The 26,391-nt window shown below is 41.0% G+C and overlaps 2 protein-coding genes across 2 annotated transcripts; both read right to left on the minus strand.

Annotated features, from left to right (window-relative positions):
* Positions 1 to 727: 727 nt before the first annotated feature.
* On the minus strand, positions 728 to 1,159 carry LOC130488339 (histone H2A-beta, sperm-like). Its single transcript, XM_056861997.1, has one exon. The coding sequence runs from the start codon at positions 1,157 to 1,159 to the stop codon at positions 728 to 730; it is 432 nt and encodes a 143-aa protein (XP_056717975.1).
* Positions 1,160 to 17,655: 16,496 nt separating this feature from the next.
* NMS (neuromedin S) lies at positions 17,656 to 26,006 on the minus strand. Its single transcript, XM_056862160.1, has 9 exons — positions 25,929 to 26,006; positions 25,091 to 25,146; positions 23,961 to 24,011; positions 22,888 to 22,947; positions 22,767 to 22,793; positions 22,619 to 22,672; positions 20,128 to 20,163; positions 18,423 to 18,464; positions 17,656 to 17,694 (listed from the first exon to the last, which is right to left on the minus strand). The coding sequence occupies exons 1-9, from the start codon at positions 25,999 to 26,001 to the stop codon at positions 17,656 to 17,658; spliced, it is 438 nt and encodes a 145-aa protein (XP_056718138.1). The 5' UTR covers positions 26,002 to 26,006.
* Between the last annotated feature and the right edge of the window lie 385 nt (positions 26,007 to 26,391).

Raw genomic sequence — 26,391 nt, forward strand, 5'->3', positions numbered from 1 at the left:
TGCAGTCCAAGCTCTGCTCACGACCTGAGTTCGATCTCGATGGAAGTCGGTTTCAGGGAGCCGGCTCAAGGTTGACTCAGCCTTCGCTCCTTCCGAGGTCGGTCAAATGAGTACCCAGCTTGCTGGGGGTAAAGTGTAGATGACTTGGGAAAGCCCTGGCAAACCGCCCCGTAAACACAGTCTGCCTAGTAAACGTCAGGATGTGACGTCACTCCATGGGTCAGGAATGACCTGGTGTTTCCGCAGGGGACTACCTTTACCTAATAACATTATAATTGCCTGTGAAATCATTAGGCATCTCCCCATACTGCTTTGCTTACTAGATGAACTCTACTGCTTGTAGTTCAGCATCCTCTAGTTGTGAAATCCAGTTTATGCAATATAGCATACTGTTCCTAGTTCATTGTTCTTTATTTTGTGTGATCCAGTTTTATTGCATTGTTCATGGATCACACTATACTGTCTTTAACAGATTGTCTTTTATAACTCTGTAATCCACCTTGAGTCTCAAGAAGAAAGGTGGATGACAAATGAAGTAAATAATACATGAAACCATATCAATATGTTGTAGTATTTAACTTTATTTCAATTTTTAAAATCACACGGGATTAAAGATTAGACAGTTTACACACAAGCTGGCGGAGTATTCATCACAGAAAACTAAGATTCGTACAATTGCTACTTGTTTCAGCCGAGTGTTTGCGTAATATAGCAGCGACAGCAGGTTTTAGAATTCTTGTGACTGAACATCTTCTGCCACTGCTTTAGGCAACCCAGTCTTCTTCTGAAGCAGCTGGGGAAGTATATTGGGAGGAACGCCTCCCTCAGCAATGGTCACACCTGCAAACAACTGGTTGAGTTCCTCATCGCCCCTCACAGCCAGCTGGAGGTGTCGTGGCCCAATTCGCAGCTTCTTGTTGTCAGAAGCTGCAGCTCCTGCAAGCTCCAACACCTCTGCAGTTAGATATTCCAACACAGCAGACAGATAGACTGCAGCTCCCACACCTATTCGTTGAGCATACTGACCCCGCCTCAAGAACCGATGGACACGGCCCACTGGGAACTGCAGACCGGCTCTATCTGACTTGGACTTCTGTGACGAAGCAGCAGGCTTTGCTGCAGTTGTAGACTTTGCGGACTTCTTTCCACGCCCAGACATTCCTGTTTCTGCAAAGGACAGAAAAAGTGAATTGCCAAAGTGTGGTTCAACAATCGGATCTAAAATATCATGCTTCTCAGAAGGTGGATTTCTTCCATTACAACCCTACTCTTTCAAATAAGCATGCAATAGGACTGTTCACTCTTTATCTAGTACATTTCTTAAAATTAATCTCCAGCTTTGTTAATATGAGGGTTGCCACATTTCTCCTGCTTTCTACTTTACATGGGACCTGCTCATTCCATTTCATGGTAGAGAGATATTGAAACCCATTTTGCATATTAACTAGTCCAGTCCACTCTGCACTTTTAAGCCTCTCATTTCTGCAGAGTAAAGGTGGCACCAATGTTTTTCCTCTCCTCCCTGTTGTTGTTCTAGTGAACATGCAGCTTGGTGAAATGCTCTGGAGAACTCAAAAGCCTACTTTGACTTGTGACATTTGGGTTGTTTGGCCTAATTGTTATTTGACTATTGTTTTGGAATTTTCAAGTAGGCCTTTGTATATTAAAAACATCAAAGTACAAAAACACTAAAGTACTCAAGCAGCTCAATTTGGTCCCTAAGAATCAAATTTACAAATTTTTTCCAGACAACATCCAGGCTTGCTTTAGGGATGTCAGCCTCCAGTGAGAACCTGGGGATCCCCCGGAATTACAGCTCGTCTCCAGACTACAGAGATCAATTCCCCTAGAAAAAATTGATACTTTGAAGAGTAGACTTCATGGCATTATGCCCCACTGAGGTCCCTGTCCTCCCCAGACTCCACCCCCAAATCTTCAGGAGTTTCCTGACCTGGAGCCCCCACCCCTCACTGGTAGCCAAGGGGGACCTGGCAACCCTAGCTTGGTTCCATAACTGTAGGCCCAACCCAAGGCCATACTCAACACATACACACATATGCTCTGAGGACAAACCTCAAGCATAAACAACCCAACATCTAACAGGATGAAATAGCATGTAACAAGTTAACAGAAAGTTAGCCAAGTTTTCTTTTTGAAAGGAAGAAACACACAGGAGGAAATACAACTCAAAATATGCAGGGCATTAGCATGGTTTGAGTTAATTTTTGTAATCTCCACATCACCATTAGAACAAAGCAGAAAGCCACCCTTTCACCACAAGAGTTGCATTAGCAAAAAGCTTACTTTTTATTTGCTAGACTATTTCTGGAAAAGTCTTTACATTCTATATCCCAAACCCTTCTATATATTTCTTTACCTCACTCAGTCTTTTTTATTCCTCCTTTCTGCTCCTTGCTGTATAAACAGCAGATAACTTGCTTTCTATGGGGAAATTAAACTATTGTGCTGAAATGGAGTAGTCGCACCTTCTAAACCTTATTTCAAGAATGTTACGAACAACTTTTTCTTTTAAGCTTCTCAGCTGTTGCAAACTCATTAGGAGCTTTCCTTCCAGCTGAAATCAACTGGGAAGCTTCGGTCACAATCAGTCCCCCTGTGTAGCTTTAAATATACTGCTATGCCAAAGGGAAAAGATGACCTTTAAGCTTTTGTGATCCAGCATGGTGTCGTGGTTACAGAGGAAAACCTAGGATCTGGGAGACTGAAGTTTGAATCCCCACTCTTCCAGGCGTGCCCTTGGGCCTGTCACTTATCTTAGCCTAACCTACCTCACAGAGTTGTTGGGGGGATAAAGCAGAGGATGGGAGATCAGTATTGCAAGCTGCTTTGGAGAGAAAAGCAGGGTATAAGTATATCTAAATAAGCAAATCTTCCTTTTATGGACATTAGTGATTAGAAGATGCTTGCTTAAATGAGCATTGATAATTGGGGTCTACTAAAGAGCACTTACCAACTTGGGTAGGAGTGGTAGAAAAATACGTTGGGAACTGGAATGTAACCAGTGAAAAAAAGTAATATCTGAATTTAGCAGCAGGATGGGCAAAATGACCCTAACAGTGCTTCAAGGTCAATGTTTACTGTTCCTCACTATTTCTGATCCAGGAGCAAGCAGTTATTTGGACTTAAGGGTAGTCAAATAATGATGATGCCCGGCTGTAACAATGGGGATTTTGATTGGAGGTCTCAGACCTGAGGGCTATTTCTTAGATAAGAATGCATATCTCACCTACACTGGTGGGAAAATTAAAGTGACCAGGGCCATTTGTGCAGGGGAAATTTGAGCTGGGTTTGCCGCTTCCTTGATGCACAGTTTTCTAAACTGAATTCTCTAAACCCTATGCATGGAGGCTTATTGGCCTGGAGAAATTCCAGAAGTACCAGGAATAAATTCCTGCAACGAAGAAGTCACAGACTAAAATGTGGACCCTCAGAGTCCCTCCCACCTGAAAATGCTACCCTATAATTGGATTTTGTTTTTCCCCTGGGAAATACATTACCAGCCCTGGTAAGCCCCACTGCAGAAGTCGCCATTTTGCACCCAAAAAACAGAGGGGTCTGGACAACCTCCAACTAGCTATCAACCAAATAATTTTCCCCGCTATCAACCAAACAATTAAAAATGTGTATAGAGTGGGTTGGATTGTGTGATTCATGAGTCAGGTTACCAATGGACCTGAAGAGAAATGTCCTGTTCCCTTTAATAGAGGCTTGATATTTGGAAATGAGCAGTTGAAGCTTTTCACGGCATGAAGGTAAATGGCACCATCTGGTGAATAGCATTGTATTAACCCTTTATTAGAGGGGCAGGACATTTTCCTCCAAGCCTGTTGGCAATCTTACTGACAGCAGTCTCTTTTGACCCTGAAAAAATTGATTCCTGGGACCATGGGAGCTCCATGGATCCATACAGGCCAGGGAAATGCACTGAAGGCCAAACTAGACATGACAGTGTCCATGTGTCTGACCCATGGACAACAATGCCATTTTAAAAGACATTTTATAACAATGATAGCGCTGATTTAAAAATGACGATACAGACATGATCATATTTGGGCCTGCAGCACGGCAGTCTGAGGCACTCTTGTCCTCTTCCCCCAAAGACTTTTCAAATGCTGAAAGAGCTGTGCAAGAGGTGGTTGGCCACTGTGTGAACAGACTGTTGGACTTGATGGGCCTTGGTCTGATCCAGCAGGGCTTTTCTTATGTTCTTATGTGTGTGAACATTTTGGGCTTGAAAAGGTATGATGGGAGAACAAGAGTGCCTCGCCCTCCTGCCCTGCTCGCCTGATTAGGATTGGGTCCTCACTGTATTTTTTAATTTAAAAAAATCATGGCAGCATTTATGGGTTGGACCTAGGGCCACTGTCACATCTAGTTTGGCCCTGAGTAGGAAGAGAGATCAAAACTGCTCCCTCTTTTATATCATGGAAGTGAAATTGATGCAAGGGGAACAAAGACAACTTAATCCCCTCCCGCTGTTCGTAGTATCCACTCCCTGATTTGGGTGGCTTCTAATCCCCCAGCTGGTGGCCTGGAGGGACCTGGCAATCAGGTCATGCAACCCCAGGAAGCATTTAGGTTTGCAGGTAGGGTTGCCAACCTCCAGGTACTAGCTGGAGATCTCCTCCTATTACAATGGAACTCCAGCAGAGATCAGTTTACCTGGAGAAAATGGCCGCTTTGGCAATTGGACTCTATGGCATTGAAGTCCTGCCCCTCCCCAAACTCCCCCTTCTTAGGCTCCATTCCAAAAACCTCCTGCCAGTAGCAAAGAGGGACCTGATAACCCTATTTGCAGGGTCAGAAGGGACTGCTGGGGGAGGAAAACATGGCAAAAATCCATGAACACCAGCACCCTCTGCTAATGGATCACTGGATCAGACCCCATGCCTGCACATCATGTACCATGCATCAGGAGTTTGCAAAAAGGCTAAGATCAGTAGCATATATGCTAGGGAGGCTTGTTGGTCTCAAGGCCAGCCACTTCCAAATGAACAAGACACAGACACATTGACAAATCTCTCATCCACATTGCTGGAGAGAGGGAAAAACTATTTCATCCCTTCTTAGCTGGCACTTAGGACTAGAGTATATATTCTGCAAACCTAAGATTTACACAAAAAGATAAAATTCTGGGGGGCAAGGAGTTAAACCCTCCCTAATAGTTGCTATTGTCTGTATGCACACGTTACCAAAAAAGGCCCAAATGGAAGGGATTGGCCAAAGTATGGGGGAAATTAGCTGAAAAGGGGAAAGAAAACAAGCAAATAGGCAAGTGGAGTAAGAGTGAAACAGGTAGGGTTGCCAACCTCCAGGTGGTGGCTGGCGATTTCCTGCTATTACAACTGATATCCAGGTGATAGAAATCAGTTCCCCTGGAGAAAATGGCAATTGGACACTATAGCATTGAAGTCCTTCCCCTCTCCAAACCCTGCCCTGCTCAGGCGCCATCCCCAAAATCTCCAGATATTTTCCAACCCGGAGCTGGCAACCTAGAAACATGTGTATGGATAAGGGAGAGAAGAACAAAGAGGGAGGAAGCATGGCTAAAAAGGTGCAGGTGGGATTTATCTTTCCCGCTCTGAAGGAAGGTCATCTTGAGCTTTGGGTGCTTATCGCCCACTGCTTGGGGAGGCAGGACTAAAAAACAAACTTCCTTTCTCCTGGGCGAGAAGCGCCCGTACTTCCAGTTTTTTCTCCTGCCTTGCAGGGAGTGCACGCTCCAGCCATAGCTGGGACTTAGATTTAGGAAGATTAGGTAGTTAGAGATTCCTTCCCCTCATTTCTTCCATACTGTTCCCTCCCAATTGTCTCCCTGCATTTGCTTTTCTGAGCCACACCTGTCCATAGTTTTGAACTGTTTGATTGTGTAGGTGGTTTTTCCTTGGGGGATTGTTTTAACCAAGACCCCACCATTTCTTGAGTTCATCAGTAGTATTCATTACATTGTACACAATGACCCAACTATACGCAATACTGGAGTTCTAGGATTTGAATTCCAGTCATGTTGTTTGGTCATAGGGTTGCCACAGATTTTGCAGCAAACATGCTAGACAGTTGAACATAACATATCTGACTGTGGCAATTAAACATGAGCAATACAGCTCCCTATCTATATTTCCCCCATCTATGTTTTGGCTAATCAAGTCACATGTGATTTGCCTTCTAACAGACTTTTCTTGCTGAACTGTGGGCTTCTTCCTTGGCCATCCAGCCCTGTTTCTCCACTTTCTCTGTGTGTGCCATCAAGTCGCTTCCGACTCATGGCGACCCTATGAATGAAAGTCCTCCAAAATGTCCTATCTTTGACAGCCTTGCTCAGATCTTGCAAATTGAAGGCTGTGGCTTCCTTTATTGTCTAGCTTCAAACAAATCACTTATTTATTGAGTGTAGCTTCAAACATATCACTTTCTCTAGCTTCAAACATATCATTAGCGATGAGACCACAAGCTGTACACCCCACTACCAAACATTATCATTTTATTGGTTCTTGTAGGTTATCCGGGCTGTGTAACCGTGGTCTTGGAATTTTCTTTCCTGACATTTCGCCAGCAACTGTGGCAGGCATCTTCAGAGTAGTAACACTGAAGGACAGTGTCTCTCAGTGTCAAGTGTGTAGGAAGAGTAATATATAGTCAGAAAGGGGTTGGGTTTGAGCTGAGTACTGTCCTGCAAGAGTAATGTTTACATCGGGACCACAAAACACAGCATACAAACAAGGATAAAAGAACATGAAAGATACTGCAGACTTGGCCAACCTGAAAAATCAGCAGTGGCTGAACATGGACTGACACAAACAGGACACAGGGTCTTATTCCAAGACACTGAAAGACTGGACAATTCTACCAACTATTTTGTCAGATTGCACAGAGAAGCCATTGAAATTCATAAACATCAGCACAACTGTAACAGAAAAGAGGAGAGTTTAAGAATGAATAAGGCTTGGCTTCCTGTTCTGAAAAACCTCCAGACTAACAAAGACAACATTCAACAATAGCCATGCAGATTAGCTTTGGATTACACACATTAACAGATCACTTCAGGATACAATGGTTCCATATTAACATACCACACCCTCATTAGCACATTATCTTGATACTTACAGGACAATGATTAGCACATTACTTTTGCAGGACAGTACTCAGCTCAAACCCAACCCCTTTCTGACTATATATTATTCTTCCTACACACTTCACACTGAAAGACACTGTCCTTCAGTGTTACTACTCTGAAGATGCCTGCCACAGTTGCTGGCGAAACGTCAGGAAAGAAAATTCCAAGACCACGGTTACACAGCCCGGATAACCTACAAGAACCAATGAACTCTGACCGTGAAAGCCTTCGACAATATTATCAGTTTAATTTACCCAACTCCGCAGAAGTTTCTTCTCAGCATCATGCAGCTTGATTATTATGGTAGATGGGAACCATGTTAGAGAACTTCATCCCACCTACTTTAGCATAAGTGTTCGGCATGATTCAGAACTTTACTGTGCCACAAGCAGTGGCGGACTGGCCAGGGTGTGAGTTTGCCCCATGGCAAGTGGGCCCCCTTAAATATTAGACAATATGTTAATAAAGGTTATATTTTCAAAGCTTGAAAATATAATAAGTTCCAATATTATTACTTTATGCAACTAAAATTTACGTTGTATGACTATATTAATAATTTTTTAAATAAAATCATTTTTTGAGGATACTTGATATTTAAGAATATAATAAATAACTCTGAAAAAATAATTCTGATTTGGGTTATGTGAGGCCGACACATACGTTATATAGGCTCGGGTCTTTACTATTGCCACTGTGCAATGAAGCTTAGCTGGGAATTTTAATTGTACCTTTTTTCCACGTCTGTATTTTTTGATTTTTTGATTTATTTCTTATAAAAATTAAATGATAGCCTGATAGTTGTGGGTGGGCCCCCTTTGTCTCCTGGCAACCAATATTTTTAGACCCAGTCAGCCCCCATTTCAATAAGGCAACTTGTTCAGCTGTTTGATCGCAAAGAGACTGCAACAAAGTTGTGTATTCCAGAAGTTTTAGTAGTACAAAAACAAATCACTGGATTGATGCCAAGTTAAAAGTGCAAATAAAGAATTTCAGCCATTCTGACAGCAAAAAGTCATACATAGTCATGTATCAGGTCCACCTGGAAGAGCAGTTTTCTTAGGAACTAGCTGGGGAAGGATCTTCCAACATCCCCTCCAACAGCAGCCTCTGGGATGGCTAAGATGGCACCTAAACCAAAACTGCTTGAAGATACTCTCAACTCACTTCATAAGATGATGACTAAATCTTTACAAGAAAGTGCTGCCATAAAAGAAGCAGTCAACCAAAATGCAGCTGCTATTTCTGCTTTAAAGGACTCAATTAACCCTAAGACAAGACAAAGTGGAAACCAAACTGCAGAAATGTGTTCAAGACAGCAAGGAATTGAAGAAGAAGGTGGACACTCTGGAACTTTCAGTGGAATCCATTCAAGAGACGGAAGAGAAAAGGGAGAACCACATTGCTATGTTAGAACTTAAAGCTAAAGAAAATTTTATTCGGATATGTGGGCTGAAAGAGTCATCTGAAGAAACGGATTTTAAAGTTTTTTTAAAAGTACGCCTGGCAGAATTTCTTCAAGAAGACTAAGATGTCATTGAGGGTATGATTGTGACAGCTTACAGAGTTAACTCAGCTTATGCTACAAATAATAAGGTCCCAAGAGACTGCCTCATTCAGCTTTTTTCCAGAAGCCATCGGGATCTTATTTTGAATCAACATTATAAAAGCTCACTCACAATAGATGGTGTTTCTTTGAGAATTATGAAGGAGATCCCTACCAGGTTACTCAGAAAAAGAAATGATTTTGTGGAGATTGTGGAAAGATTGAAGCTTAATGGCATTCAACATAGATGGGAGTATCCTCAAGGCATTTCTTTCTTTTTCAAAGCAAGAAGATACAAGATTATTGACACTTAAAGCTGAGCAATTTTTGAGAAGATATGACAAAGACCTCCCAAAATCTTCAAAACAGCCTGTTCCAAGAGACATACCAGAAGAAGATAAATCTGAACAAGCATCTAAAGGTGTTCACCCAGCAGAAACACCAGAAGAGGAGTCTCCTTCAGAAGAGAATGACGGCTGAGCTGTTTTCTTTAGAAAGACTACAGAGGGGGAGGGCGGGTGGGTTTAAATAGATATAAACTGGGGGAACGTAGGGATGGGAAGAATTGTAAACTGATATGTTACAAATATTGTTGTGGAATATTAATGGTTTGAATTCTCCCAACAAGAGGAGAAAGGTGTTTTATCATTTACCAAAATCTAAGGCCAATATTTTTTGTTTACAGGAAACACATATGTTACCCAAGGATGTAATAAGATTGGAAAATCTGAAATTAGGGAAATTATTTACATCCTGTAATGAAAAAAAAAGTTAATGGAGTAGCTATGTATGTTCCTTTGATATTGGAACCAAAGTTAATTTATAAGGACATGGAAGGTAGAATTTTGATAATAGAAATCACAAGTGGATATCAGAAAATATTATTGGTTGGTATTTATGCTCCTAATATGAAACAAAAAATTTTTTTTAATGATTTAGCACAGACATCTTACCCATTCAAGAATAGATATGATATGGCTTTCTAAAACCTTAATGAATATTTCAGATAGCCTTTAATGACTTAGCTTTGATATTGGCTGAGTATGGCACTGAGAAAATGATTTGGATGGGAGATTTTAATGGGGTATTAGAACCAAAACTGGATAGATCTGTAAAGAAAAAGAAATTGAAATGTGGTGGTAGATTGCCTGGTATTTTTTCTAATATGACGAACCAATGGGAAATGTTTGATATCTGGAGACTTATAAATGGAGGTAAAAAGGGTTATACGTACTTTTCACACAGACATCTTACCCATTCAAGAATAGATATGATATGGCTTTCTAAAAACTTAATGAATATTTCAGATAGCCTGGAGATATTACCAAGGGTATTATCTGATCATAATGCCATTATGATAAAAATTAAGATAGGTGATAAGAAATATAGACCATGGTCAGTAAATGATTATTTATTAAAAAAATTAAAAGATTGTTGAAAAATTAAAAATAGATATCCAAAATTATTTTATTGAAAATGTTGAAAGGGGGTCATAGCCATGACGGTATGGGATGCTGGTAAAGCAGTAATTAGGGGACTTTTGATTCAACAAAATACAAGGTGGTTTAAGATGAAATAAAAACAAAAGAAAATAATATTGGAGAAAATTAAATTAGAAGAAATACAAATAAAAAAAGCTCAAGATAAATTAGTTAAGCAAGAAAAGGTTAACAACTTGAAAAGGTTACAACAACAATATGAGTTATTAATAACAACAGAAATGGAAAATATAATTATGTTTAATAGGCAAAGATTTTTTGAACACGCTAATAAACCTGGTAAATTGTTAGCCTGGCAGATTAAACAAAGGGAGAAAAAGGTGCCAATAGTAAGAATAAGGAAAGAAGGCAAAACAATAGCTGATAAACAGAAAATAATGGAGACATATGTGAGCCCATTCCTTGTGCAGTACTGTCTTGAGCACATTTGCTTCAACTGAACTGCTTTTTTAAAAAGTGATTTGGGGGATGTAGTTTTATTATTTATCTTAAGACGATGAACAATGCTAGTGGATGTGATGAGATTCAGCTTGCACCTGTATTTCAATCCCCTAATTTCTTTAAAGCATAAACTTATTTGTATGGAGGATTTCTTGAAAGTGATGTGATTTAGGCTGAAATAAGATTATATGAGAAGTGCCACACATAATATGACTGAAACGGGCATACAAAAGTCTGAAACCTTCTTCTTGTTTGAGATAAACAGCTTGAACCTCATGCAGGGTTATAATGTATTTTACTGACTGGTTTCAGCTTCATGTGGTTTCTTGATGAGGCTGAAATTATCCTTTGCTAGCCAAGTTCATGGAGAGGCTGGAGGATGACTTCCACCAGTACCTGAAAATTATGGCATGTGGCTAGCTTGTATAACATCTGACAAGGAAGCATTAAGCGCCTGTTATTTATACTTCCTTTCTTGACCTTATTCCTGCACTGTGTGTGTGTAACAATGCTCTTCTCCATTCTGTTTCCCATGCCTCGCTCAGGAATGAAGGATGTCAATATCTGATTCAGAAGTTAAATTCTTATTGGTTACCGTATTTGTTTGTTTAGATATTTATTAGAGTTGTGCAAAAAAAAATTGGTAAATTTCTGGTTTGGGTTTATTGGGCCTGATTTTTTCAGTAAAACCGAAATAAGTCAAATACCCATACCCAATGGGTATTTTGCCTTTATTTCCAGGTTTACCAAAACATTCGGGCCATTATCGTCTATGGGGATTTTTCCGAAGCTCCCATGGAGGCATTTTTTGGGGTAGAGTCCCAATATTTGCAGTGTGGCAGCAAGGGACTCTCCTTAGATGGACTCTGAAGTTTAGTGAATGTTGGGACGGGGGTGCAATTTTATGGGCCCACAACGGGGTTGCCCCCATCCTCCAGGCATTTGCGAGCCAAGCTGACCATTGGTTTTCAGGTTCAGAAGTTCAGCATTGCCAAGGACTGGCAGAAAGAGCCGATAGCCAGGCTGGCACCTGAAAGTCTGGGAGCTCCATTCGTATCTGGGGCGCATAGCATGATGTCCATGCAAATTAGCTTCCAAACTAAGGGGAAAAGGCTTAATTGCAAGAAAAATAAGGCATGGAAAACATTTATTTTGGTGGCAAATGGCACCCTGTGAACAGTCCTTTATTATGGTCATCAAAAATCTGATTTCAAGAGGGGGTCACGGTGCGGGGAAATGAAGTCTCAACTTGGGGCGACCTTCATTTTCAGAGCAGGTTTTTTTTGGGGGGGGATGGTGATACCCCAGCCAGCTGAAGTCATGACCAAGGCAGCTCTTGTGAAGGAGATTGCTCGTCCGCATGGGTTAGCAGTCTTCTTCAAAAGCCCAATGAGCGAGGGGGGGCGGGGCGTCGAGCTATGTAGAAGACGTCCGATCGCTACTCTCTGCACCAATCTTCTTAAAAATCGCCGCAGTTAAATCCTAGCCAAGCCAAAAATATCCTAAAAGCTATGGGAAAATCAGTGGGGGGGGGGGGAGAGAAACAGGAAAAGCAACCTGAAATTGCCGGATTTGAAGCCTTTTCTGCGTAGAGGACCTTTAGAGCCTCTGGAGTTCCTAGGCAGCCAGGCAGACAAAATGGCCGCCGAACAAGTCAAGCTGGAAGAAAAGTGCGACGAACAAGCTGCAGAAGCCTTGGAAAATCAAATAACGACTGCCCTTTGCCAACTTGAGCACAAAATCGTAAGTAGGATGGAAGAATTACTCCAACCTATTTCTTCTTCTCTTCTAGAGCTCCAAAATAACTTAAAGCAATCAGATAAAACTGCAGAAACAGCATTAGAGCTGGGGATAACTGCTCAAGAAGAGATCAGAGCTCTGCAGTCAAATGAGGTCATCTTGAAAGAAAAAATAATCATTATGGAGAATAAACTGCGTCAAGATAATTTGAAACTTAGAGGCTTCCCTGAGAAGGTGGAACAATCCGAACCTCTGGAAATATTCATAGCTACTTGGTTAGCTAATATATTCAATTTGGAGGATGGGGTGGCTCTTTATATTGCTCAAGCATATAGATCAGGCCCCATTCCTAAACCAGACTCATAATTAAGGAGAGACATTATAGTGAAAATATCAGACAACAGAACCAAAAACAAGATTTACAACGAGGCCAGAGCTAAAGGTTTTCTTCTTTTTAAACAGTCGAAAACCAAAGTTTTCCCAGATCTTGCACCGGAATCCCTTGCTAAAAGAAGAATCCTGAAACCCATCACATCTTCTCTTTCAGCAGCATCTATAAGATACAAATGGCTGCCTAATTCAAATATTTTGGTACGAAAAAATGGCCATACTTTCACAGCTGAAGACCTGGACTCAGGATACAAACTCCTTCAAGACTTACAGATAGACATGAAGGAAACCTCGAATGAAGATCTGGCGAAAACTCAATCAACTAAAGGCTCCACAGAACTGAAAAAGCATTCCACACACAAAAAAATGATAACAAAATCCCAGACTGTTGACCATACTTAAAAACTTAATTTGCGGCTTTTGCATATATTAACAAGCTTATGCGGTGCAGTTCAAGGTAGTTTGATCTTCTCCCTCCTTATTATAACCCCTCCGGCTACAGGCGTCATTATTGACTCTGTACTTTAATAGGCTAGATATGGAATTAAGTGCTTTCTACTGTTAAATAACAAGGGTGAGTTTATTACACCTATTTAATTTGTGTGTGTGCGTGTTTGGGTATAGCCTTTTCCTTAGGGGCTTAGTTTAGTTTAGTTTAGTTTAATAAGTAAATTGAAATTTAGATAAGTTTATAAAGTTATAGAGTTACAGTATAAGTTTGTAAGTTGTTATTGATGTCACACAAAATAATCTCCCTCATCTGTAGAGGTTTAAATAATCGGATCAAGGCCAAGCGTATCCAGTCTGTGATTCTAAAAGAACACCCAGATATAGTTTTCCTCCAGGAAACTCATTTAAAAAACTCTTAAACACAACCATTCCAATCAAAGAGATGGGCTGAGACATTATATGCTTATGGTACATCCAAATCAAGAGGAGTTGCCATCTTAATTTCCAGTAATATTAATTTTACCCCACAAAAAATTAGTAAAGACTATAATGGTAGGTATATCTTTGTTTCAAATTTTCTCATTTTCTCGCTTCTCCTTTTACGGAAATATGCAATATGGTAATGGAAAGGGCAATAACTCCCCCCTCCTGGTCGGAATCTGGCACAATTTAAATACAAAGCCAGGAAAAGACCTTTCAAATCCATCCTCATACAGGCCCATTTCTCTTTTAAATCAAGATTCAAAATTTTTTGCATCAATTTTAATGGCCAGACTGAACAAGTTTATAGGCAACTATATCAATACAGACCAATTCATTCCCCAGAGGGTAAAGGTTTGACCTACTATTCTTAAAGTCATTACCTCTTGATCCAATTTATCATAATGTGTGATGTTAAATAGTTACGAATTGTATTTGTTTGTTTGTATGTGTGAGTTAAAAACAACAACTACAAATTAAAAAAAAAAAACCCCAATGAGCAGCTGGAGAAGCTGGCATTTTTTTAGTTTGAGGATATATCCCTCCGGACGGGACTGGGTGAGCCCCTTCTTTTAAAGTGCAGATCAGCTCACTGTCAGTTGGTCAGACCAAACTGGCTCCAATTACATGACCCCTACCTCAAAAGGGGGCCCTACCAAAACCATATTGCCGAAATGGCTAAATTAGGGTTTATTTTCAGTTCGGGTTTATCGATATGCACAACCCTAATATTTATATCTTACTTTTCTCCCCCATGGGCACCTGAAGCATCTTATAGGATTGTTCTGTCTTTTATTCTCACAACTACAATTTGATGAATGATTGGTCCAGGGTTACTCAGCAAACATCATGGCTGAGTGGGCACTCACACCAGGGATTCCCAAATCTAAAATAACCCATCCAGGATAATTTTATATTCTTTTTATCATTAGAAAATGAGCACTCTACATTGCCCCATTAAAAAACAGAGAGCAAGCATTAGCAAGGGTTATAGACTTGCCAGTTCCTGTATGTTTTTACAAATTTAAAAACTGATTGGAATACATTGGATTGTGTGACTGTATATGACCTCATTACAAAAATATCCTATGATAAAGACATAAGCATATCAGAGGCTTTTTGAGAATAATTGTAGCTTAGTGAACAGTCAATCTTATTTCCTTTCAGTAAAGAACTCTTTCAAATAAATCAGAACACAACAAATCTGAATGAATATACAGCAGTGTGTGTATGTAAGGGTGTGAACCCACAAAGAAATCGTACAAACATAACTAATGGCTGCACGTTTATTATATGTAACTTCATATGCTTGAGAAGCACATCTACATAGAATTAGTCATCCAACTTTCCTTTTCTTCATATAAATTGATAGAGCAAGGAGATTAGCCAATGAATTTCATCTTCTACTGCATTCTGAAAGAGAATACAATTTAAACTGGTTTTCATCTTGGAAGGTATTCAGGGATTAACATCAACCCATGATTTAGTCACTTGCTCTATTCTTCCCTCCCGCTCCGATGTGCTCAATACTAAAAAAAGAAAAGGGAAAAAAAAAGAAAATATTTCCCACTCCAGTCAGTATCATGCCTTCAGGCACACGCATGAGGACTATCTGTACCTGCGGGCCTACAGCCTACACCAGAGAGGTACTGGATTATATATTTATTTTTTATATTTGTTATCAGAGCATTAAACAAAATGTTGGCCTGAAGCCTAAAAAATCTTCCTCCAACTTCAGTGGCAGAACTGCTGCTGAGATCAGAGGAGGGCTCTGTAGGCTGAAATAACTTCTTCCAGCCTGAGGTAGGATACCTCCTCATGCTTCTCTGTAAAAAACAAAACAAAAACAGGCATCCGTCTTTGCCTAAACTGGTGTCTAGTTAAGAAAATAGTCTAGTGAAAACAAAAGCAAATATGGTATAAGCTTTGGTGGACAAAAGCTCATCTTCATCAAATACATGACGTAATCGTTTCTATAATATAACCAAGTACAGAGAGAAGAGAGAGTGTTTTTGTTACAAAAGGCCAAGCAGTGTAAGGCAGAGCAGTTGCATCACTACGCAGACCACAAATAGCATAGCAATATGACTAATGGCTTAGAGGTTGTACTGCTCGTCAGAAGCCGGTCTCTGTTCTCTAGAGCTCCTTCGAACCTCACAGAACTGCTTCAAGGCAGGTGATAGCCTCAAGTATATTTTGAAAACCCCTCTGGAGTTCCTATTTACATTTACCTGAACTAACTTCAGCATCATAAAATGCAAAACAACTTAATGCCAAAAGCTCCTCTTTAATGCACAGGTCCTTTCGCCCCAGCCACGTGGGTATAAGAAGTTCTTCTGTATTTATCGAAAACTGAGTTGATCTGGTATAGATTATACTAAATTATGCGTTGATCTGGATTAGATTATGAAAAATGCACAGATTGCAAGGCTGGGGCTGCGTGCAGAGTTCATTTGCTGGATAGGGAAGCCCCCATTGGCTGATCAGCGTTTTGAAATTGGATGCAGCTGATACAAGATCATGGGGTGGAAGCGGAAGCAAAAGGACTTAACCCAGCCCTTTTGTCCTCTGAACATGTGCTTGGTGTTTAATGCTACTGGAACAGAGCATCTGATTGGGGAGCAGCTGTGTATAACTATGTATGTGTAACATCATTGAGGCATACTAAAGGTAAAAGTCCCCTTTGCAAGCACCGGGTCATTCCTGACCCATGGGGCGATGACACATCCCGATGTTTCCTAGGCAGACTTTGTTTACGGGGTGGTTTGCCAGTGCCTTCCCCAGTCGTCTACACCAGGGGTGGGGAACCTTTTTCCTGCCAAGGGCCATTTGCACATTTATAACATCATTCGGGGGCCATACCAGGTGTAGATCTCCCGGTGTGGGGGCGGAGAGGCTAGGGTTGCCAGGTCTCCAGCCACCACCTGGAGGTTGGAACCCCAGGGGAGGCCATACAGAGAAGGTCTGGAGGGCTCTCCCGGTCCTCCCCCCCTCCCAGGTGGGAGAACAGCCAGCGGTGGGCCCGAGCAAACGAGGCGCCAGGGAGGCGCAGCCCGCGGTCGATCAGCAAGGGAGGAAGGAAGGAAAACAGAGAAAGAGGAAAAGGGAGAGAGGGAGAAAGAAATGGAAAGAGGGGGAGAAAGAAAAGGACGGAGGGAGACAGACAAAGAAAGAGACAGAAAGAGAGGGAGAGAGAAAAGCCTTCCACACACACACACACACACACGCCGGCCCCACGCGACCTGGCCCAGGCTCCATGCCCTCCCTGCCCCAGTCCACTAAAGGCCCCCTGAAGTCCGATCGGCTCCTGTACACATGCTCTGCCGCCGGGAGCCGCGGGCCTGTTTTCCCCCACCTCGCTGCTCAACAGCCAACAGGCAGCAAGAGGGGCTTACAGTGTGCCCCGGCATTCCTGCAAGCTGCGGCTATAGGGGGCAACCTTGGGGGAAGCGTCCCTCCACCTCCTCTTGCTGACCAACAGCCATCAGTCGGCGAGAGGAGGTCCAAAGGGTGCCACAGCACCTCTGCAAGCCGTGGCCCCAGGAACACCCTCAGGGAGGGCCGCCCTATGTCGCACCTCCACGGCGGGGCCCCGGAGCTCCCGAGGGCCACAAAAAATGTCCTCGGGGGCTGCATACGGCCCCCGGGCCTGAGGTTCCCCATCCCTGGTCTACACGTTACTCCTAGCAAGCTAGGTACTCATTTGACCGACCTTGAAGGATGGAAGGCTGAGTCAACCTTGAGCCGGCTCCCTGAAACCAACTTCCGTTGGGATCGAACTCAGGTCGTGAGCAGAGCTTATGCTGCAGTAATGCAGCTTACCACTCTGCACCACGGGGCTCCCTTTAAAAAATCCTAACCACATATACATGACAAAATATCCATTAATTTCAGGGAGCAGGCAACTTGCCACTGATAAATTACAAGACAGACAAATATGGTAACTGTAAATAAAAATCAATCACCTGTTGAATGGCCTAGATTCCTCCACCATCCACTGCCCTTCCATTTCGAGGCTGTAAGGATAATATGCCAGCAATGGCAGGAGGAATACAAAAGACTCTTTAGTTAATAAACATGAGCTAATTTTCAGCCAATTGATCGACAAGCTTGGCTTTGTAATATTAAATGGCAACTTAGATGGAGATAAACATGGAGAATTCACTTATTATAACCATAAGGGTGCAAGTGTAATCAACTATATATTAGCATTACCATCTCTTTGTAACAATAAAGTACACTTTGAAGTGGGGTCGCTTCCAGAAAGCAATCATCAACCACTTTTATTTTATTTTTATTTCTATTATGTCCCTATTAAATTACCCAGTGCAGCCTCTGAGCCCAGAGCCCTTGTCAAGAGCAAAAAGAGACAATTGTGTGGGGTGAAGTGCTGGGGAGGAGATATTGGGTGATAAGGACAAATGTACATGGGAAAGAATGGCTTTGAATAAATATTAGCCAATGTATATGTGCTGCAGACCAATGAAAACATAAACAGTGGATTAGATCATACCAGCTTTTCCACTCAATCTCATTTGATTCCCCTCCTCTCTGTAGCTCCCCAACCCACAATCCCTGGCGTAGCCTGTATGGTGGTCAAAAGAGGGTCCTCCTTCAGCCAACAGAATAGTTAATAGGATCCAACCCATTTTCATTCGTTTTATATCAATAGCCAAAATTATGTATGATTTAATCATAGGCTGTACACCTTTTTCTTCTTTAAAGGAATAGAAAAACCAGATACCCTGAAAAGAAAAAAGGGTCGTCCCAAGGTATCCAAATCATCCTGTAAAATAAAAGAGGCAAAGGAGAGTTAACCAAACGTATCTGAAGATACACTGTACTTTGATACAGATAAGCAGCTCTCCAGTTAAGCAGTGGGCCACTCTGGGGGAGCAAGGTTCCTGGAGGATGTGCAAAATTCCAGGGAGGAAGAGGATCCTGCTACACAGGAAGCTGGAGTCTCTTCCCTTGTAGTTGAAAAGGGTTACTGCTACAGCCACCAAAACAACTATGTCACTTTCAGAGGGGCAGGGAACATTGGGAGCTTTCCTGAATGTCTGATTTGGGCATGGAGTCTAAACTGCTCTTTTCTAAGGAAGACTGTGGATTTGTGTCCCAGTCCTAATGTTTGTTACACATGCAGCAGTGGGCTGCATAATACATGCAATTGTGTGCAATGATTCTATGGGCCTGGTTGGGGAGCCCCAAAAGCAAAATACATTTAGAAGGAGGGCTGATATTGAGAGAACCCAGGATTTCTCCCAGAGATATTTCCAGTAATCCTTCTAGAATTAAAGGGCTTATTTCTATTGCATAGAGATATTTAGATACTGTGCTGCTTAGTACGCTAGATAAAATAGTGATCAAGAAAAGCAGTAGCCCCAATCCAAGGAGAGGGCAACAATCATGCAATATGTAAGAATATGTAAGAGTACAATAAAACAAATGACAGGAAATGAATACCAGAATCCATTGGTTCGTTCCAGATGACTGTTTTATTTACTTCATTTATTTACTTCATTTATAGCCTGCCTTTCTTGCTGAGACTTACCAAAAACCAGCATACTCCCAGCCAAGATAAAGCAGTTTGCTTTTCAAGCTCTAACCCAAAACCCCTTGAAAAAGGAACCCTTTACAAATTCACTGGAACAACAGAAGGAAGGGGGAGAAATCTTGTTCTTGGGACCTATGTGGAGCACTAATAAATGGTAAAGAACCCAGAAAAAGCCAGTAAAATGGTAAGCATAGGAAGAACACGTGAAAGTTGGAGGGTTAGAGTAGCCCTCAGTGTCCAAGAGTTCTCAGACACAGGGAACAAAAAGACCCCCAAGACATTGTATCTCAAAGAGTCTAAGCAATTATGTACAGAGCAATGAAACATGAGTTCCTTCCTTCCACTTTCCTATCAAAGCCAAGCAGGAATAGTGTTGTTGGAGTCTGGTGTGAACAGGAATGGTAGCTGCAATGAGTGTATGCCTGTGTGATAACCTCAACTCATACTGGACTAGTGTGTTAGAGAACATGAAACCCCTTGAAAGTCTATACTCTTGAATACATGAAAAGAAGGACACCCTACTGCCAGCCAGATATCTGCTAAATAGGGCTTTTTAAAACTGTAATCTGTTGTTCATAAACCTCCTTGAGAATCACTTGATTGCAAGGTGACACAAAATCTTTAAAGGGCCACTAAATTGTTGATCTCAGGTTTTTCAGGAGCTCTTCAGAGAACATCAAAGTAGGTGTTCCTGCTGTCCCCACTGCAGAGATCAGGCTTAGCTGGGGGATTCCTTCACCCCACGGGAAGGAGATTGCATTCCTTCCCCCTTGCAAGGGGGAGATCGGATTCCTCTTCCCCACAAGTTTCGGGGGGGGGGCACTTGTTTATATTTCTAATAGCAACAATGTTGTTGTGATGAGAAACGATGATGTCAGCATTTTTAGTTTACCTTCATGGTGACTTCTGCAGCAGCCATCTGTGATTCCTGCAAGGTGATAGAGCTTGTTAATTGCATCGTACCCCAGTGCCCTAAGCGACAGGTGATTGTTTCAAGCCATTGCATTAGACTAAAGCATTTGAAGCACCAAATCACAGGCAGCATTAGAAACAGAAATAAAATGGTAAACATCTTGAATTTATACTTAGGTATTAGTGTGACCAAACCACATATATATTGCATGCTTCAGTCTCTTCAATTGAAATGACACAACCATGCTCTTGTACACAACACCAAGCTCAAATGGAAAAGAATATCCTATTCCTAACATTGATTTTAAGAGGAATTTTTCCTTCAGCGGGGACTTCTTGCCACTCTCTTCCTTTAATTGCAATGCAGTCATAAACCAAAGCTGCTAATTAACATGACTTTAGTGAGCAGGGCTTTTCACCCCCAGGACGGTGCTTGTGACAGTGCCTACCATCTATGGTGGAAAGGAGTTCTAGCTGACTTTGATGGAAATTATATATCCCATCAGTTTGTTCCTGCATGTGTGTTGTGTGCTTTCAGGTCACATGTGACTTACGATGACCCCTGGTGGGGTTTTCAAGGCAAGAGACATTCAGAGGTGATTTGCCATTGCATCACACAACCCTGGTATTCCTTGGAGGTCTCCCATCCAAATGCTTGCCAGGGTTGACCCTTCTGAGATCTGACAAGATCAGGCTAGCCTGGGCTATCTAGATCAGGGCAATGCTTCAGCATATGCAGAGCTATTACAAAGTTGTTTTAAAGCTCAGTGTTCATGTCCAGAACAGAAATGGCATAATGACCTTTTGCGTATGGATCATGTCAGCCTTACGTCCTGTATGGCTGGCACCAAACATGCTAATCAGTAGTAGCCATGCAGCACTTTTTAGCAAAGACTTGCATTATCATTATTTTTACTGTGACTCAGTTTGAACAAGCTTTAGAAATGAGATGTGAGAAAAAGACAACCATTGAAGGATGGTAAAAGGGTAGGATGTACAAAAATAAATAAAAGGAGAAAAGAAGGAAAGGGGGTGGATAATGAACTTATTCTTCTTATTAAATATGCACATTTGGATCACTGGCACAATGGTGTTTTGTGTGGTTGGGATTTTTGTTAACAGTTGCAATGATACTTTAGTGCCACAGAATATTATGGAAGAAATGAGTGCATACTGGATCAAGGAATCTTTTCATTCTTCTCTCTGAGAGCTTTGGAGCAAGGCGCATTAAAGGATGCAGAGGGAAAGACTATAACAAAAAGATAGTGTGAACACTAGTTTATACTAAGATAAACATTAGAAAAACTTTCTAAAGCTTAGACGCTGGTTTCATTGTTCCTAACATGCCAACTAACCAACATTTCCCCCCAGTACAAACAAGTTCACTAGTGCTGGGTCATTTGATATAAGAAATTACTAAGTTTTGAGCTTCAGATACAATCCCAAATCCATTGCCAGCCACAGTGTTTTTGCCGGGGGCTTCAACCACTTTACGGTTCCCATTTTTACCCAGCACCATCACAGAAACAACAATTTGCCCTACAGTGTTGTGGGTCAACTCATCATACCAGTGCGGTGCTGATGGGTGCTGAGGTTGTGCCAGCAAAGCAGCAAGGACTGTTAGGAACAGACCACTCATGCTGCAATTCTAAGCACTCTTATTTGGGAGAGAGTCCCATTAAGCTAAGTAGGGCTTACTTCAAGTAAGCATGGATAGACTAATGCTGTAAATGTATTTCAGAACACTTCTTGTCACTACTTTAAACTGAATTGCCATTACAAAAACAGGATTTATGTTTTGTAAAAAAGGTCCATCCTTATGGAAATCTATTGTCCAAACTTCTTGAACATGTTTATGAGGTTTTCAGGGCCAGGCTATAAATATTTTAAATAAATATCATAAATTAGCTAGCCATCATGCCGATAATTATGAGCTTTTGTTGTGAGTAAAATTCTTAGCTGTGACCCAAAAAGCTGCTTGGGGTCACACTAAGTGTTTAATTTTAAAAAAATTGTAATTATCTGGTAGCTAACCCTTTACCCCTATGCCATATCACAAAGGTTTTAATACTGAGAGGAGCTTCCAAAACAACCTGCCCGTAGCCCTGGGAGATGGCTGCTTGAGAAGCACAAGTCTAAGCAACATTGGCAGTGCAATCCTAAACACAGTCTTACCTTTCTAAGGTATTACCTTCAATGAACTTAGAAGGATGTAACTCTGCTTAGGATTGCACACTTGGCCTACTAAATTTCATGTTTCTTTGGATCCTGAACAATCAGTATAAAAAATACACTGGGCAGGGTGTTGTTTGCAGTGGAAATTGATTCTTGGTTTGATTCACACGCGTTAACACTAGTTATGCCTTTTATGGACATATTTTTTAAAACTTATGATTGACTCTTATTATTTACTGTTCTGTATTATGTTGAATGTTTTACTGCATAAAATGATGTTATATTGAAATACTAACCCCAGCTTTAAGAGGATATGTTGGATCTTGAGCTCTGGAGTAGTGAAATAAAAACTGCATAGAAAGAGCTATTTTAGTATGTTTCATACGTTAGACAAAACAAGTCTTATGCATGTAAAGTCTATTTCTAAAATAGGTAAATACTTACTCTTTTATATATATCTTGTATATTTTCCTAGTGAGGATAATGATGATATAAGTTTATACAATACTTAGCTACATAAATATTGTGAATTTCTATTTAGAAAAATACAACAAGCAGCCATTACCTCATTTATCTGCATGGTATTAAACATGGAGTTACAGAGATCCATAACAGAACTGGAGATCTAAAAGACAAATGCATATTAAAAAAATATTTTAGAGGTAAAAAATTATTTTAGAGGGTTGCTTAAAAATTAAATACAAGAGCTATATGTATTGAAGTTAATTTATAAATTCAAATTTAAGTGAAATCATTAAGACGTAATTGCTTTCAGATATAAAAGCTTTAGATTCCCCCTCCCAATATATAGTCACTCTTCTCATGCCTAATTAGTTGTCCATCTTTGGTAATGTTCTCCACTTACCTCTTCCCAGCATGGTTTGAATGCTAGCCAAAATGTGGCAATATAAATCATAATTAGGTAAGGAAGGATTTTTTAAAATACATTTGGGAGAAATTGTCTCAAGGGACAGCTTACGTTCTCAAACATAAATATTCACCTCAGTCCTTCAGCATGATATTTAAGCATGCCTAGGCAACCCTTCTTGGAAATTCAATATGAAATTGGGTTGGAATGGAAGGTAAAACAGAGGTTAACAGAACCACTCGATCTACAAGCAGTGAACAAAATTAGTACTCCAAGCAAACTCAGTATCATTTACACCATAATAGTTATCCCTAATTACAATTCACCATTTGTTAGTTGCACCCGTTGTACTCCAAATCATGGAGCTAAAGGGCAAAGATTTTATGGTTTTTGCACCATCAGCGCAAGTTCCTGTGTAAAGTGGTCAAAATAATGGTGCTTTAGTCAATGTTGCTTGTTAAGGGTATGGAGCTCAAAGACAGCAGCAATAACGAATCTGTAGGTGCACCCAATAGTTGTGACTGCCACCATATTCATCTGAAAGGATGTTGTCTGTAATCAGTGGTTGAGAGAGCAGAGTTAGTAATTGACAAACCATTTAGCTTAGATTATTTTGTGTTAAACCAAAATGTTGTAGGTTGCTAATCTATGGCTCAAACTGCCCACAAATGTATGCATGAATAATCTTTAATAGTTGGTCACAATGTCTCTTGAAGTCAGTGTTACTTTGAAGGATCTGTACTATTCAAAACAGATTACAACATCTTTACCTGGGGCTGATCAGACCGTTCTGTCCATTGACTGAAACAAAGTGCCAGTCTCTAGAACAGAAGTAAAACAAACATTAGACAAAGATCTAGGAGCTGTATTTAAGAGTGTGAGGTTTGAACTTTACTAATTTTGATTCTATGTGAGCATTGCAATAGGGGAGTTAACCAATTTATTTCCAGTATTTTTCGGGTTTGGCTTTAATAAACCCAAAATTTATAGAAAATAAAAACAAAAACATAAAACAATCTCCATACCAATATGGATTGTCCCCCAGCTTTTTTTGAATATCTAAACAATTTCAGGTATATTAAACCCTATGGAAAATTTCTGTGGGGCTCTAGGGAGGTGGTTTTTTAAGGTATAGCCACCAAATTTTCAGTGTTGCTTCAGGTAACTCTCCTTAGAATAACCCCCTAGGTTGGTAAAGATTGGATCAGGGAGTCCAATTTTATGGACCCACAAGAGGATGCACCCATCAATTCTCTATTATTTGCAATGGGGAAAAATTGGACCCCATAAAATTAGACCCCCCCCAACTCAATATTCACCAAACTTGGGAGTTTTTGTAAGGAGAGTCACCAACAGCTGCTCTGCAAATTTGGTGCCTCAACCTTGAAAAACAGCCCCGCATCCCCCCAAGCCCTTCAAAAATCCTCCATTGACATAACATTGAGCTATGTCAGAATTGGGAATCACAGAGAGAAAATTTTCCCAGCATAAGGAAACTATTGGGATAACTTTGGAAGGAGTGCTTCTTCAATGAAGAGTGCAGTCCCTGAGAACAGTAGGGTATATGTTTCCAATAAAAAAGGATTTGACTGATTTATCACTCTGAATCCAACTTTTTTTTAAGACTTCAGTTTAACCAGAGGAAAATTTATAAGGCTTAAGATGTTGGTAACATGATGCGAAGAATTTCTTCGGTTCATGTACTCTGAACATTAGTACACTTGGTTCATGCGGACAACAAAGGGAGGAAATAACTCAGTCTTAAACTTACACTCATAGGACGTACCCCAAGAAACTTCCCTTCTATAACAACAGTCAGTTTCACAATTTTTATAAGATCACACATGCAGGATCATACATTTCTTGCATACACATGGATTACAATTAAAACATTGTGTACCTCATTTTTCGGAATGTCTGATTCACTCAGATAGCCAGCAAAAGGTTGAGGAAATCCTGTTAAAATAAAATAAGTAACCTTACAGATACAATGGCAAGTCCTATATATAAAAGGTACAAACAAGAACCCTACTTAAAAGTAACCTTATAAGAGATGTACTGTTGGGACTGTGAACTTATATTTAGAATGTGTGTGTGCATATGATTGTAAAGAAGGAATGGCCATTAATCACCATCACATCTTCATAAAAGGTAACCTCTACATAGGCGTGACAAAACCATTAATACTTCTAACCATGGAATTCTTCGTGAGAGGTGTGCACTCGCCCGTGGGTCCCCCTACTTTCTTAAGAAACAAAAAAATATATCATGGCATTATTCTGATGGGCACCAATTCCCTAGGCTCTGTGCTAACTAATGCAACACTTTGTTTAACCTGGGTATACTATTCTCATATCAGCACCGTGGATAGCGCTATGGGTGACAGCCATACCCAAGCCATCTTTCCTACACGTGTGAGTACCTCCCCTCCAGACAAGAAGAAGTGGGGGGTGGGGAGAGAGATACTAGCTGTTCTTTAACCACTCTGACTGAGGGACTGATAGAACAAGTATTTTCTGCAATTTTGAGTACATGCCCCTGCATTTCAAGGAAGGCAGACTTCATCTGTAACCAAACTTTTTTCACGTCAACAGCAATTTTGCAGCTCTGAGCAAAAGAGGGGGCAGCGAAGTGGAAGAAGTCTCTGGCTCCCCTCCCCCTATTAGATGGTATATTGGCTTAGATTTCTGGAGGGTCACGAAGCTTTTTTCCTCTACTTGAATAAACCTGGGTCTTACCTGAGGTGAACTGTGCGGTGCAAAAGCAGTAGATCACGAACATCAGTGGGAAAGGAGGACGGCGCTGTTTCATTTTCACAGGCGAAACCAAAGTTTGGCTGCTTCGACAGAGCTTCTGCATCTCCCCTTCAAGTTGAGGAGGAGGCAGCCAGGCCACTACCCAGCCGTTGTCTGACTGGCCTGGCCTACGAGGTATAGTTATTTGTAACAAAGTGCAACCCATTGTAAGAGGAACCAATCAGCACTTCGCGGGGACCTGGTTTCCTCATTAAGCTTCAAGCTGGGCCTTTATTTAGGAAGCAATTTCAACCCTCAGCGCAAAGCGACTTGAGCAATTAGCCGAGTCTCCATGAAGAAGAGGGAAGCAAATTGAAATATACTTAAAGATGGGGAGGGGAAGTCCCCTAAAGAAATCAGGATGTTATGAAACCCCCGTTCTGCTGAACATTCTGTGACTTACCAC

Source organism: Euleptes europaea, chromosome 16, assembly GCF_029931775.1.
Source record: "Euleptes europaea isolate rEulEur1 chromosome 16, rEulEur1.hap1, whole genome shotgun sequence".
Lineage (NCBI taxonomy): Eukaryota > Metazoa > Chordata > Lepidosauria > Squamata > Sphaerodactylidae > Euleptes > Euleptes europaea.

Excerpts from the sequence above, each read along its gene's own strand:
- LOC130488339 (XM_056861997.1), bottom strand. The coding sequence starts at position 1,159 with ATGTCTGGGCGTGGAAAGAAGTCCGCAAAGTCTACAACTGCAGCAAAG.
- NMS (XM_056862160.1), bottom strand. The coding sequence starts at position 26,001 with ATGAAACAGCGCCGTCCTCCTTTCCCACTGATGTTCGTGATCTACTGC. Across the intron at positions 20,164-22,618 it reads CATATCCTCTTAAAGCTGGG|GAATCACAGATGGCTGCTGC; the intron begins GTTAGTATTTCA and ends ATCACCTTGCAG. Across the intron at positions 18,465-20,127 it reads CTGCAGAAGTCACCATGAAG|GATGATTTGGATACCTTGGG; the intron begins GTAAACTAAAAA and ends TTTATTTTACAG.